Here is a 15,601-nt window from a genome sequence, read left to right on the forward strand (position 1 = left end):
GAGTGAGGGAAAAGCTTCCAGGCAGAGGGAATGGCATGGAGAAAGCACACAAGTAGCAACAAGCTTGACATATTCAAGAATCTGAAAGAGATGCCTTGTTTAATGAATGCCTTGACCACAGCCTGCACTCAGCAATGCTTATTCAATGAGACCAAATGAAGATTTGGGATGTCAGAATGCTTTCTCAGACTTTTTTAGAAGTTTGTTTTCAATTGAGAGGCCATAATTTAGAATTTCCCTTACTTTCTTCTTCCTCCTCAAGATTTCCAGGCGTGCCACTCAGATGCAGACCATGGTCCTTTATACAATCTATCGAGTCCTACTCTGGAGACATACAAGTGTCTCCCCTTCTCCCTCACATATAAACACACACACTCGACTTCAAAGTTCCAACTCTACCTCTTTGAACCCAGCAATTATTTTAGCGGGTGATGACTCAGTAGAGCACTCTGTGAGTTCAGCCCTCCTGGATCACGAAAACCTTTGATCATAAGGCATCACAATTCTGTCTCTATACTGGGCTTATGCTTGTCTGGGTTCCTATGATAATTAGCAGAACGATCCTGGGCAAGACAATCTTCTGGGCCTTGATATTATTACCTGGAAAAGTGGGTTTAATACTCACTGCCCTGCCTCGTTCACAGGGCTGTTGTGAGGACTAAAAGCAAGAATGGTTGGGGAAAATCTAAAAATAGCCTACATTTATTTTGTTCAGAGACAGATACTGTGCTTAGCATCAGGGCAATCTAATTATCCCCGTCTGAGAGAGGAGAAACCTGGCGCCAAGAGACAAGTGCTGTGTGCACATTGGCTGTGACCAAACTTCTGTACAGTGGCAGGACTGCAAAGCGAGTAACCCAGACACCTTCAGGCGGAAGTGCGGAGAGGTGAAATGGCTCAGACTCCTTAACCTGGCTCTACTACTAACCGTGTGACTTTGGACAAGTAGGTTAGCCTCTTTAGGGCTCAGCTTCCTCATCTGTGTAATGGGGACCACAGAACATGTTCAGAGGGTTGTGGAGAGAACTAAGCGAGATGACATATTTAAAGCGCTGGGCAGTGGCGTCTAGGCACAAAATTCATCTAAACTTTTACCATTATTCACTTTAAAAAATAGACCTAAGGGCAGTCCCATGACGTCTGCGGCGCTAGTCTGGAGTCTAGGGGACCCCTGAGTGATACGTGACCTTGGACAAGCCACTCCTCTTCCGGACTTCAGTTTCCCGCCTCAAAATAAATGGATAGATTAATCTACACCCGCCCTTCCAGCTTCGCACGCCTCGGCGCGGGGTTGGGCAGAGACCCTTCCCGGTGGGGGAACTCCCACCGCCCCATAGGGTGGGGTAGGGGCGGGGCGGGAGGTGGGGCCTGGCGAGTTCGGGTCCCCACCTGCCGCCTCTCACCTCCAGGCTGTAGTTGCCCCGGATGGCGGTGAAGTCGTCCAGGGCTTCGGCCGCGCTCCCCTCGTCCAGGTTCAGCTCCTGGCACAGGGCCTGCAGCGCCTCCCCGGCCGCAGTGACCACCGCCGCCCCCTCGGCGTGGGGGTCGTCCTCATCCATCCCCAGGCCCGGCGGGCGGCGCGGCCACAGCCCCCCGATTCCTTTCTCCCTCCTGGCTGTGCTACCCACAACCACCCGCGCCCAAAGCGCGCGAAAATCGGGGGTTGCAGTACGACTTCTCTTCCATGGTCTGCATCCGCGTTTCTCCTCAAAAAAAGTCCGCTTCTCCTCCTGGACTCCCAGCCGTCCCTCTCCGGAAATGTGATAAGAAGACGGACCTCGGGGCCTAAGAAAGGCCTGGCTTAGCCCTTGACAGGTAGCGGTGGACACAGCCGACGGGGCAAACTGGGAGCGGAGGGATCGGCAGCCAGCGCGCAGGGTCTGCTGGGGATTGTAGTCCATATCCTGCCTTGGAAGCGGCGGCGCCTCCGTTTCTTGGTGACTCTGGTTTGGGCCGAGCTGGGCTGCCTGCTGCGAGGTGGCATCATTCATCTTAGGGAGAAGCCTCCTCTGCCCCTCCAACCCACGGGCCTGGTTTTGTCACTGCCCCAGGGCGCCAAAGTCTGATCAAGACTTGCTCCTTGTGTTAGGAGACCGAGAAGGGAGCCGAAAAAAGTGGTCCCTCCACAGTGGGGAGGGGGTGGAGTAGGGGGGGCCCATCGGACTTTCCTCAGCGTCTCCAGCGCGTAATGAGTGGTCTGTTGAGTGACGAAGGGAACACCTATCCATCTCTTCTTGATCTCTAAACGAGGTTTGACCTAGGCTGAAAGAACTGCAGGAGGGGGGCCCTGTCTCAGCTTCCCGGACCCTGGGAAATGTGACCCTGGAACCCAATTAAAACAGTCATTCCAAACTTGGGAATGACCTGAGCATCATCTGAAGGTATAGAACTGGTGTGGAAGTGTACCCTTCTGCTACCAAAACCCCTTCTCATAGGAAGAGCTAGAGTGATCCTTTTTAAAAGGTAAATCAGAGTTTGTCAAGAATCCTTCAGTAGACTCCTTTTGCCCTTAACATAATATCCAAACTTCTTTCCGTGGCCTATAAGGCCCCATGTTATCTGGCCTCACCTCATCTAGGGCACTGTCCCCCTCCTCAGGAATATAAGAAGATCCAGCCTCACTGCTGTGTTTTGGAACGTTGGAAACACCAAGCTGCCAAACTAGTTCTTGACTCAGGGCCTTTCTCACATGCTGATCAAACAGCCCCAAATACTCTATGCCAGATCTTTGCTTGTCTGGCTCTTCCTCGTCATTCAACTTTTTAGTTTTAGTCTCCTTGTCAGGCCATCCCTGAGCACTGTATTTAAAATACTTGACCCCCATTCCCCTCACCACCTCATTTCGTTATCTTCATAGCACCTTAACACTATCTGAAATTTTGTGTATTCATTGGCTCTTTCTACTAAAATGTGAGTTGATAAGAGCAGGGGCCTTCCTTTCATGTTCACTGTATTCCAGAGTTTAGATCAGTGCCTGACTCATAGTACTTAGTGTGGTCTTTGAAAAATTACAAACAGCCTATTGTTGCTTGGATGAGTGAAGGAGTCACCAGAGATGAAAATGGGAGACACATCAAGTTAGGTTGTGAAGGACCTCATATGACCCCCTATAAGCCTGGACATTATCAGTGGGGGGTTTAATGAAAGGAGGTGATGAATGATCGGTATGTGTTTTGGACAGGTTCCTCTGGCTGCAGTGAAACACATGGATTGAATGGGGTAGAGACTAGAGGTATGGAGATTGTAGGGGGCTGGTCCATCATGGGAAGGAGAGATGTTGCTGTCCTAGAACTGAAGGGGGCACTGCTGAGGGGAGGAGTCTCCAGTAAAATAGGTTTCCATCTGGGCCAAGAGGGTGAAAGGTGAGACTGTCAACTAGAATGGGAGTACAACCACAGGGATGAGATCAGTTCTGGAATGTTATGTGTGGGATGCTTGCAGAAAGTTTAAGAGGAGACTGTTGGTCCTGGAAGGTGACCCTTTTTCTTGGGCAACTTCCCAGTCTTCTACATTCTCCACACATAGAGAGGGGTAGGACTTGGGAACCAGCCACAAGCTGGGTCTCAATGTGAGTAACAACTCAAACTCCCCCCCAAAAAACTCAAACTGAACCACCCATGAGGTACTTCCAACTCTGCTTCCTTCTAGAAGCTACTACTGTAGCTGGCTTCAGGACCATCTTATTATATTCTGAAAGGGATGGTGGCACGTAGTGTCAGCACAGAGACTTGCCTCCCATGAGTTTTAACTTAGAGGATTGGTTATGGGCAGTTAAGGAAGTCTTATGTCCAGTGCCAAGGGATTTTAACAGGGCGTATCATCCCACCTCCTAACTTCCTTTCCTGTCAGCAAAGAAACGTCAGGATTAGTGGAGGTGAGATGGATGAATGTCCTCCTGTAGTGGCTCCTTTGTTTTCTAATTAACCTACTGTGCTTATTTAAGAGAGAGCTCCAGGAGTGGGGACAGCCTAGACATGAAGATGTGGGAATTTTTAGGCAGTACCGGAGGCTAATGGAGCAGGTTCGTATCACTCAAGGAATGTGTTGCTGTGAGAAGAGAGTCAAGAGCAAAACCCCTAGAACACCAATGTTTCAGGGGTGGGAAGAATTTTAGGAATGAATGAAAAAAAAAAACACAAACTGTCCAGAGAGGTATAAAAACAAGGAGCAATATCTCAGAAGCCATCATAGTCGAACACTGCAGAGAGTTCAAATAGGATGAGGAATTCAAAAAAGACTTCATATATTATCATTCATATGTTTTTAGTCTTTGCCAGAAGCAGTTTTCTTTAACACAGTGGGAGTGGAAGCCAGATTACTGAGGGGCTCGTGGGAGGAAGATCAGAAAGTTGAAGTAGGAAGTAAAAACTCCTCTTAAGTAGCTTGGTGGAGGAGAGCCAAATGAAAGTGTATTTTCTAGGATTGGGAAATGCAAGCACGTGAATTAATTAGGGACAGGAGGAGGTAGAGACTGAAGATAAAGAAAGATCATCAGCTTAGCCAGACCCTATAAAAGGTGGCCAAGCCAGGAATCCAGAGTCTGGTCCTCCTCTTCATAGCTCTTGTCTGGGAGACTATCACCTTACACCCAGATTAATGCAGACCTGCTAGACACTCTGGTGAGTGCAAAATAGAGCAACATACAGTGGGGAGTTGAGAGTGGTAAAGATTTGGAACAACTGTTGAGAAATATCACTGGCTCTATCAAATGCAAACATCATGGTCAGAATTTTTTGAGGAAAAATAGAGTGAAAGTCAGTCTACCCCACAAGATCCTGGCATTCATAGCTAGTCCTGGACAAGACCGCAAGAGCAGAGAAACCTCACGTTTTTTGCCTTTGCCATAACTAATCAATTCTTTTTTTATCCAGATCTGAACCACAATGGGTCATTCTTGCCTTGAAAAGAAACCAAGATAAAAGGAAACAGCTCTCAGAACAAAACCAGAGATTCATTTCCCCATTTTTCCTCTCTTTAGTAAGTAGTCTGGCTTTCAGTGAGTTGCAGTCTATGTACTGTAACCATTTCTTCTTTTCTGCTGGATGTGATTCTCTTGATTCTTTTCCCACTTCCTGCATACTAAGTCCTGCAAACCCTTCATTTCTTCATTCCACAAATGTTTACTGAATGCCTGCTATGTGCCAGATACTGATTCTTCCTTTGCTGTGATTTTCAGATCATCCAAACTTGAACTGAGGAGCACTGCTGGCTTGAAAATGATCCAAGAACAAAAGAAACAACTCTCCAAGGTCATACACCAAACAAAAACTGAGAAACATTTGTATGTTTGCTTTTTTTTTTTCTCTTCGGAACTGAATCTGGGCTCTAACTTTGGATTTTTAGTAAGTCATATCGTGTCTGTGTAAAGCCTTCCATTTTCATCTCCTGTCTTTTGATTCATCTGATCTGTCACCCTTTACATCCAATTAGTCACTCACTTCTATGACTTTTCCTTTTGCCATGGTGTGATTCTCAGGCTTTCCTGAATTGAATTATTGGAAGTGCAGGCCTGGGAAATGAGGCCAAGATAAAGGGAAAATACTCTTGAGTTCCCTTATTTCCCTTATGAACTAAAGCAGATTTAAGCAGTACTCTTCCTCCCTCCCCACTTCTTTTGGTCTGTAACTCAATTGTGTCGTTGGTTTTCAGTGAACAGTGCTTCCATGTTCAGCAAAACAACCCAGCTCCATGCTGGGTCCTCTTTGTTATCAATGACCCCCTGCTCCTTCATCCCCAACTCTTCCTCCACCAGGTTTCTAGTTGTTTTTCAGCATTTTGTATTTTCTCTTCCAATCCATCTTATATTTACTTAACTAATCTAGTCTTTCTCAAGCAGCATTTGTATCGTGTCTCTCCAGACTCTTCAGGGCTTCACTATTATCAGTTGAATCAAATTCAGGCAACTAAGCAGTGATGATGCATCAGTCAGTTCCAGCATCACCTGCCTGCTTTTTATTTTTTTTCTTTTATCAATATATTCTCCTTACATTTTCTCAGGGATTGTGTTGGGTTTTATTTTTCATTAGTATCCAGTGGCCTGCTGTTTTAACATTCAGCTGAGCTTTTTTGAATAGAAAGTGAAATATGGGTAGTGAAAGAGATTTACTCTGCCCTTTATTTCTGATCCAGATACATCATGAAGGTTGTTTCTATTTTGATCCTATTGTGTGATCGCCTCTATCATTAGCTTCCCAGTTGTGGTTTACTATTTCATAGTTCCCCAGAGCCTGTGTCCAAAGCCTGATTAATACCTTTAGAAGCTCCAAGATTAGTGGATTCTTCCCAACTGTAATTCAAAATATAAACAATTCAAACCACAAAATAAGTGTGAGAAAGTACAATAGAGTCCTGATTATTTTTCCCAACCTGGCTATTTCATTTTGAAATTCTTTGCAAAAAAAGAAAAAAAAAATTGGGGGGGTCCCCCAGCTTTGCTCTGCTCTAAGCAGGTACTTAGTCTGCACATGCACCTCTTAGGAAAAACTGCTTCACCCCCTAACTGTCAAAAAAAAGCAGTTAGTAGTTGTGGGGGAGGGGCAAGACCTGACTAATCATTCTTACTGTGCTTGTTTCTCCAAGGAAAAGCTAAAGTGGTGATCCTTAAGCTGGGTCCCTACAGAGAAAGTAGTGCCAGCCCTACTTACAAGGACAATTGATTTTTGTACCTCGCTTAGACTTCAGATAAGGAAATTAGAAACCGAAAAGCCCAATTTAACTTAAAGATGTTAATTCTAAAGCCTTTATCTGTCAAAATATAAGCCCAGGACATTCAATTTGGTCACAAGAAGGTATTTCAGAATAGCATTTTCTTTTAAGTTTTCCTCTAAGAGACTGTCCTGACACAGACCTCATTCTACCCAGAACGAAAACTTAGGATCACTTTTGTTTCCTGAATCTATACATACTTAGGTTAATCCTGCTCCCCGATATCCCCAGGGAAGCTGGAAATCTGCACATTAGCTAAAACCCAGCCCAGATATTATTAGCCTCTTAGCAGAAGGTCTTGGTGGAAAGGTCAAACCTATGAGAGGGATGAATGTCACACCTAAAGACAGCAACGGCAAACAATCAGTGAGATAATCACTGTTGCTTTTTTCCTCCTTTTAATTTCCTCATTCGATTTAAAGAATTGGTATTTTCCTTTTCTTCTTAGAAACAGCTAAGGCTATTACCTCTGGAGCTACTGAAGAAAGTACAGAGGATTGGAATCAAGAGATATGAGTCTAAGTCCTAGCACTTCTACTTTCTGATTTTGCAAGTGATTTAACCTCTGAGCCTGTTTCCTCATCTGTAAAATGGCGATAACAATAATATCTATACAATTAATGCAAGGTGAAAAAAAATAACATGAAGGTTCTATGCAAAGAACAGTTATAACTTACTATTTCCCCTATTGTTTTCCTTACTGCACCGGAAACAGGTACAACCAACTCTAATCATTATAGTAGAACCAACTCTAATCTACTTTATTTCTACATCTTGAAGTGTATCATCTCAATCAATATAACTGACTCTTAAATGAAGGAATTTAAGCTGAATAACTGAGGTTAGGAATGGGTTCACTTAGAGCAAACAGAGGATTATATATACACATGTATCTATAAAACAGAGGTAAAGACACATGAGAAACTGGGAACAGTGTTGCCTAAGGGAAGAGGAATTTGATAGCAGTGAGATAAGAATAAAAAATTACTTTTACTGTTTCTTTTTGTATCTTTTGAACTTCCTACTTAATGCCCAAAGCTAACTTAATAAAATGTATGCTATAAAATAAAAGGAAATAGACCATCACATATGTAATCTATGATACTTAACTTTTTTTACTACCTGTTTTCATTGATAAGCTCAGTTAATTAAAAACTGCACCTAAGAACTTCTAAGCATTTTGTCACTTCAGAAATTATTTTTCTCTGTATATGTGATTAAAAAAAATAAGACACGGGGTGGAGAATCATGAATTTCCATATACAATTGCAACGTCATTGCTAAGGTCCTTAAGTTTGAAATGCAACAAACAGAAGCAAAACCCTGGTGGTTAGACCATTTCAGATGTTAACTGAATTCTAACTAAAATAACAGACCAAAGGCTAATTTCCTCAATAGAAAAAGCTTCTATGAATCAACATGTAAAAGACCAACAAATCTCCTCAAAATGGGGAAAGGATTTGAATACAGCCTAGGAAAAGGAAATGTAGATGACATTTAGACACGAAAAGATGCTCAACCTTTCTAAGAAGAAAAAATACAACTTAAACCACTGAAAAGCCATTTTTTAAAAAATTTATTCAATTGGCAAAATCCAAAAGTTTGAAAATGCTTCCGTGACTCCCCATTTCTTTCAGAGTTAAGCCCAACTCTTTGTCCTGGCCTTATAAGTCGCTAAGGATCTGGATCTGGTCCCTTATAACACTTCATTTTCCTCTACCTTCACTTGCTACTCTCTCCTTTCTCACCTGACCCTAGTCACACCGGCCTTCCCGTGGTTCCTTGACTACCCTAGACAACCCTAGTGCCTTAGGACTTTTGAAACGTCTACTTCCTCTGCCCAGAATGTTGTTTCCCTAGGTCTGCATAGCTACCTCCCTTACCTCCTTCAAGTCTTTGCTCAAATATCACCTTCTCAATGAAGCCTCGTGTTAACCATTCTATTTAAACTGCAGCCCCACCTCCCCACAAGCACCACACTCCTGATTCCACATACTCTGATCTTTTTCCAAGAGCATATTCCAGCTTCCACTGTACTGTATGATTTTATGTTTATTTATATGTTATTATACATTACATTATTTCTCTCCTCCTACTAGAATATAAACCCCACTAGGGCAGGAATTTTGTTCTGTTTTATTTCTTGGTGTTTCCTAATTACCTAGAACAGTGCTTGGCCCATAGCAAAAGTTCAGTATTTGTAGAGTGAATGAGTATCACATTGTGCTGGCAAGGATGTGGGGAGAAAAGCACACTCTTACATCGCTGGGGTGTAACTGTTAACTACCTCATTTGTCAGTATTTTAATTTGAAATTACAAGTGACATTTCCTTTAACTTGGTAATTCCACTTTTCTGATTTTATCCTAAAGACACACTTGGCCATGTATGAAATACATATGGCCATAGTTACTATATTATTGTTTGTGCCAAAGATTGGAAGTTACCTACATGTCCATTAGTATAATAAATACAATGAAATAGTGGGCAGGAATATAGAATGAAGAAATTCTTTTTTGGACTGATATGGAAAATTTTCAGATATTAAGGAGAAAAAGTGCAAGGTGTAGAACAGTATGTGTAGAATACTATAGTTTGTGAAAAAAGTAGGGAAGATAATACACATATTTGCTCATAAATGCATAATTATATCTTAAGGGAGATACAAGAAACTGGTAACACTGGGTGCCTTCAGGGAGGTGAAGTGGATAGATGGAAATATTTTGTAACTTGCATTTTGGATGTATATATGCATTATCACTTTGATAAATTTATAATAAGTCAAGAAAAAATGTTTTCTGAATTTCTCTTTTTAAATACTGTATTTTAGTTTCCATGACCCTGACTGATTTAATTATTCTGATTGAAAAACAGTACATTGAGGTCAGGGCTTTCATTTAAGGAATCAGATGCAGATATAAGTATATTGAGGTTATTTTCAGATTCAGTCACTTACTGATTTTAAAACAAGACCACTTAACTGATGTTTATTTCATGCTTTTATTTCGTTTTGGCAGAGATGAGACCTGGGTGGTATTATGATATTAATATTTCAAACATCTTAAAAGATTTCTTTTAGCAACCAGGATGCTGTAGCAATTTCATTAATTGTTAAGTAGAAAAAACTTATAAAGTTTGAATTAGAAAATCCTTTTGTAACTTTTAAAATTTTCAATTATTTTAATGATGCAGTTGATAGAAATGGTTTTGCAGAGGACTTTAGGCTTAGAAATCTAAAAAAGGAAAAAAAAAATCCTGACAAGATTATTTAAAGCTCTAAAACAGGTTACCACAAAGGAAGTAGTTATGGAAATGTGTTTGGCTAAAAACCTATTTAAAAACATTTTTTCATATAAAGTTACTAAAATACAGTAGATTGGTTGGTCAGACTTTGTAATTCCAACGGGTCTTGGACAGAAACAATAATCTGGGCATTACTACAACACAAAAACTCTTTAGAAATCATCAAGGCTATCGTAGGGGAGAGGTTTGAGGTCTTTCTTGGAAAAGTCAACTTCTTTAAAGTCACAACACTTCAATTACCTACCTATAAATTGTGCCCTTCTTGCCCCAAAAGTGATTTCCTAAGATCAACTGATACGCAATCAGAGCTTAAATTCAGCAGGATTTAGTAGGATGGGTTTGGTTGGTTGAAAGACAAAGGCTTGGGAGATGCACCCTTACATGGCATATGCAGAACTGTGACCTAACCTTTTAAACCCATGAGTGGTCGGGGAAGCAGTCTTTACACTTCCTAACTGTGGTCTTCTGAAGTGGTCTGGAGTAAGATTTTACTGAAAACAAGTCCTAGGGGCCAATAAAGCTAGACTGTATTTTGATGTATCTTCTATAGTATCAAAACCTTCTACCTTTTTATCTCATTCACAGGTGGACATCCTTTCTGGATTCCCAGCTCCATCTTCCTCAAACCTCTTCCCATATCCCTGCTTCCTTTAAAAATTTCCCTAAGAGAAAGAAAAATACCGTATGATATCACTCATATGTGGAATCTAAAAAAAAAAAACAAAACAGAAAAAAGAGGACACTAATGAACTCGTCTACAAAACAGAAACAGACTCGCAGACATATTAAACAATCTTACAGGTTACCAGGGGAAAGGGAGTGGGAAGGGATAAATTTGGGTGTTTGAGATTTGTAAATGTTAACCACTATATATAAAAATAGATTAAAAAAAACAAATTTCTTCTGTACAGCACAGGGAACTATATTCAGTATCTTGTAATAACCTTTAATGAAAAAGAATATGAAAACAAATATATGTATATATATGCATGACTGGGACATTATGCTGTACACCAGAAATTGACACATTGTAACTGATTATATGTCAATTAAAAAAATAAAAATAAATAAAATTTCCCTTTCTACATCTACACTGCTAAAATAGAGGTGGCGGGGGAGGTGTGACATTCCCCTCATTAAAGATTCTTTGGTACTGTCAAATGACAAAAATAACACAATTTAGCAGCAAGTTTGATATCCTTTACTCAAGGGAAAACGATTCAAGGATTGGGGGAGTACAGTGCTGTTCGTCATCACAGTTCGTCAGACTCTTTCCTGAGAGGGAGAGAAAAAGGAACATGGAGCCAAGAATCTGGGAGAAGGAAGGAGGGAGCTGGAAGGGGCAGAGATCTGACCTACTTCACAATTTTACCTACTATAGTTTTACTTGCCAGAGCTGATGCCTATGAGATTCTCCCCTTCCCTAATCCCATCTGTTACCTACGTGATAGTTTAATCTTTCAATAAAAGAAAAAAAATTCATATAAAATAGGTATCTTAGTATAAGAAGGAAAAGCAATACTCAAACTTCTAAAAAAGGCAAAGTCTAAAATAATAAACACACAGTTGGGCCAGTAATAGATAACAAATAATACATTTTAATAGTATATGATGAAAATAAAGCCAAAATGATATTTAATTATATTGAACTTTAATTTTAACATATTACCACAAAGTTAAATGTCCAGAAATACTTGTTTTGTGTATTTTAAAAAATTCCATAAAAACATCAACCTATCTCTGAAGAGAGCCTTCTATAAAAGTAATGGAGATGTTTAGAATGAAGAGACTTGTCAGCATAATCACCATTAAGTGCCTTTTCAGCCTTTCCCAGACCTCTGTAATTTCTTAAAGGTTTTGACAGCAAAAAATATGTTCTGAGGTAATTAAATGGGTGGAGGTATCTTCATGCTGGCATTGCTTTATGCCTGGAAAAAAAAAAAAAAAAGGAGCACCAGCTGCTTCTGTGGTTTCCAAAGGGATTAGTTTCCACCTGATGTTGCTTCCCTTGCACTTCTAGGTAGGAAGACAACCGATGAGCTTCCTCAATCCTCAAGCTGTCTGCCTGGGATCTGGCTCAGCCCCGAACTTGTGGATTTGCAACAGAGCCTGGGTGGTGATGATGCGCAGAGAGGGCTCGGGGTCATGCAGCAGCTTTCTCAGATCTAAGGGGAAAGAAAACCCAGGTTGGAGATGAACATCTATGGAAATGGTCTCTGGTCCAGACACAAAACAGCCAATATGCCTATAGCAGCTGAGATGAAGGGCTAACTTTTTCCAAGCCTCTGTGTGAAAGTTTGTACATCTATAGATTAGTTCCAATTCTGACCTATAAAACTTGTTTCTGAGATGCCAGATATTTCACTATTTTACAATAATCACACTGCCAAGTAGTCTAGAGTCAAATTATCTATATCTGCCAAGCTATGGATTATACAGTTAATTTCTGAGTTCCTGCGTTGGCCCTAGAGGTTAGTCTTAAATCATTATTCTCTTTTAATTTTTCTTTAGAAGTTTTAATATATGTTTTCTTAATGCAGAAGAAATACATATTCATTGTGTAGAAAAATTAGACAATACATACATCTAAGCACTAGGGGAAAATCAAAGTCACTTATAATCTACCATCAGAGAAAAATCACTGTTATTTTTTTTCTATTTATTCATTTACATAGGTATGCTTTTATTTTTTGTCCAAATGGAACCACATTGTATATATTATCTAATCACTGCTTACTTTAATAATACTGTATCATTATTTATCCAAATCATTTAAACAGTATTCTACAATATTTTTCATGGCTACATATGATTCTACAGTGTGGATATGCTCTAATTTATTTACCTAATTTCCTATTGTTTCTAATCTTGGATGTTTCCTATTTTTGCCATTTTGGATAACATTAAAGTGAACATTCCTGTAACAATTTCTACTTATTTTCATAGTTTAAAATTCCTAGAAGTGGGATTGATAAGTCAAGGTATATGTTTATTTAAAGGTTTTGATATATATTGCCAAACTTCCCCCTACAAATGTTGTATCAATTTATGTTCATACCAGCACAGTGCATGACAATATTAGTTTTCCTTTAACACATCACTGTTCAGTATTAATTAGTAATCTTTGCCATTTTGAAAGAAAAACACATACTGGTATCTCATCATTGTTTGGTTTTACAGACTTTTGATTACTAGTAATACTGAATATTTTTCATATATATTTATTGGCCATTTGTCTTCTATGAACTACTAATTCATATCATCTGCCACGTTTCTTTTGAGAATGTACTGATTTGTTTTAACGATATTAACCCTTTATTATAATGTAAATGTACCCCCATATTATTGTTTATTTTTCGGTTTTGTCTGTTTCTTTGTTTCTTCAAAGTTGGTTTTAAAAATGTTTATGTAGACATATTTATCATTCTTTCACTTTATGGATCTGTGTTTGTATTATATTAGAAAAAGCTCTCTTTTGAATTTCTAATTCTCCAAGTTCGCAGAAATGCTAGAGCCTCTTCATAGTTCCAAGCTTTTTCTTTAAGTAGCATTTTAGCCTTTATATTCATCACGTTTATTTCCAAAAATGGAATACTTGACTAGCTTTTAGTTTCTTTCAGTTCTTACAGGAAGATCTGTCTACATGTTCTGCAGGACATCTGAGACAGCAGACATCAATTTTGGAATCCAAAGGAACTGAAACCTATTTTGTCATGAAATTGATTTAAATATTTAAATTTTTGTTACTTTTGTTTAAATTTTGCTTAAAATTACCTGTGGTAAGTGACATAAACTTTTTCAAAAAAGAGTGCTAGGATCTTCTACCCCATCTCTAGGACAGATCAGCCACTTCAGGGAAGATAGCGGGTGGGATTATTCCATTAGGTTGAACCACACAAGTTGCTGATACTTGACCGTTTTTGCCTTACAAAATGGCAATTTAATATGGTTCATCCTGACATACATGCACATAATTTATAGGCATATCTTAAATCTTCTATAGCGATAACTTTACAATGGAAAAGATACTTTGGTTCCCCAGTCTTTGGGATTAGAAAAAAATTTCCTTTGAATTGACCAGAATCAACCATGCAGAATCCTACCCTTAGAATAAAATAATCTATGCGACTTTTCCTATTTATTTTTGCTTCTGATATCTGTGGGGAAGTAGGAGATCTTACAGAAAAGTGGTATGATCTTTCTTAAATAAGTTTCAGCTTCTGGCTATTTTACCAGTTACATATTTTTATTTTAAAAGCAGTGAATTGTTCAGGATTTTAATTTGGTTCTCAAAGTATATGCTTTTGGACAGTAAGACTTAGCATTTCATGGCATTTTCTAATTGTAGGACTACTTATTAAGAGGAAATAAATAATTCTTGGAATGTCAAATCCTCAAAGGTGTACAATCATAGAAAAATTTCACTTATTGACAATTCAGAAAACCATTTGCATGATGGTTGCCTTACATGAGTATAAAACTTCTCCATTACAAGTCCTATGCCCTTACGGGACAATCACCACTTACAGAAAATAGTGCTGCAGTCAATTTCTGTGGTACTTATAAGGGGGTCATCATAATTTACTAAGAGTGTATTTTACATAATTTCTAATTTCCTGACAGACAAAGTTTAGGAATTATCCCTGAGACATTCATCAAAGCTGGTTTCTAGACAAAGAGTGTCATGTCCTTTCCTAAAGAAGGAATTGGACTGGGATGAGACTGTCATTTGGTTGAAGTTTCCAAGGATTTTTTTTACCATGAAAGTCAGACTTTTTGATTCTCAGAGTCTCAGCTCTGTCACAGAACCTGCCCACGGTCACTGCCTCAGACACCTTCCAAAATATGGGGTACCCCAAACCCAAGTGTTTATCACTTACCATCCTCTATCCAGTCAGTACCCTTCATCCTCAGCTCACTGTGATCCGTGTAACTTGGTAAGAGCCCTAAATGCAGGATAAAGTCAGGGAGTCTGTGATGTAAGTTTGGTTTTAAGCAGCTGGCAGAACTGGCCTTTTGATAATTAGACAGATTCTAAAAACTGAACTTCTAAGTGGTAATAGTTACCTACAGATAACATAGGCCCTTTCTCCAGAGAAGTATTTTCATAGTCATCTTCATAAAGAATGGGGATACTCAAAAACACAATTTGGGAAAAAAGTAGAGGATAAAAGTGACTGTAGAGGTGGAAGGGTTTTCTTTGTACCTACAAACAAGACTGCTGCTCTTCTGATAGGAAGTTTTGCATTCTTGGAGAACATCAGTGTTTGGGCTAAGATGTTAACTTTCCCCTTGCATTTTTTTCCCTAAATGGGGAAAAAAAGTAAGAGTATAAAGGAGTGAAGTAGCAGCACTATTTTTATCAGCCTCTCACAGTTTCTAGAGCCAGGGATTATATCAGATACACATACAAAGTGTATGTGGTTAAAATAACTACAGTTGCTCGATCATGCCACAATAACAAGCCCCTAGGTACTGTTAAATCCGCCAGTACACTTTGCTCACATCCATGCGTATTGTGCCTGTAAGGCCTCTAATATGTCTTCACTTCTCCGTATCTCATTATCTAAGTCTTCTCCGTTCTCTAAGCTCTG

The 15,601-nt window shown here is 39.7% G+C and overlaps 2 protein-coding genes and 1 long non-coding RNA gene across 3 annotated transcripts in view; 1 reads left to right on the top strand and 2 right to left on the bottom strand.

The window, feature by feature from the left end:
* The window catches only part of RBL1 (RB transcriptional corepressor like 1), a 46,098-nt gene extending 44,293 nt beyond the window's left edge, over positions 1–1,805 (bottom strand). The window contains exon 1 of the mRNA XM_074347252.1: positions 1,404–1,805. Coding sequence (XP_074203353.1) covers positions 1,404–1,559 — 156 coding nt within the window. The 5' untranslated portion in view covers positions 1,560–1,805. The remainder of the gene's footprint in view (positions 1–1,403) is intronic.
* Positions 1,784–14,881, top strand: LOC141574047 (uncharacterized). Its single transcript, XR_012500616.1, has 4 exons — positions 1,784–1,815; positions 4,872–4,977; positions 5,177–5,342; positions 10,593–14,881. It is a non-coding gene; the product is annotated as an uncharacterized LOC141574047 (long non-coding RNA).
* The window catches only part of MROH8 (maestro heat like repeat family member 8), a 38,107-nt gene continuing 34,091 nt past the window's right edge, over positions 11,586–15,601 (bottom strand). The window contains 3 exon segments of the mRNA XM_074347253.1: positions 11,586–12,172; positions 14,888–14,953; positions 15,214–15,313. Of these exon segments, the coding sequence (XP_074203354.1) occupies positions 12,024–12,172; positions 14,888–14,953; positions 15,214–15,313 (315 nt within the window). The 3' untranslated portion in view covers positions 11,586–12,023.

The sequence above is a fragment of the Camelus bactrianus genome, chromosome 19 (genome assembly GCF_048773025.1).
Source record: "Camelus bactrianus isolate YW-2024 breed Bactrian camel chromosome 19, ASM4877302v1, whole genome shotgun sequence".
In the NCBI taxonomy this organism is placed as follows: domain Eukaryota; kingdom Metazoa; phylum Chordata; class Mammalia; order Artiodactyla; family Camelidae; genus Camelus; species Camelus bactrianus.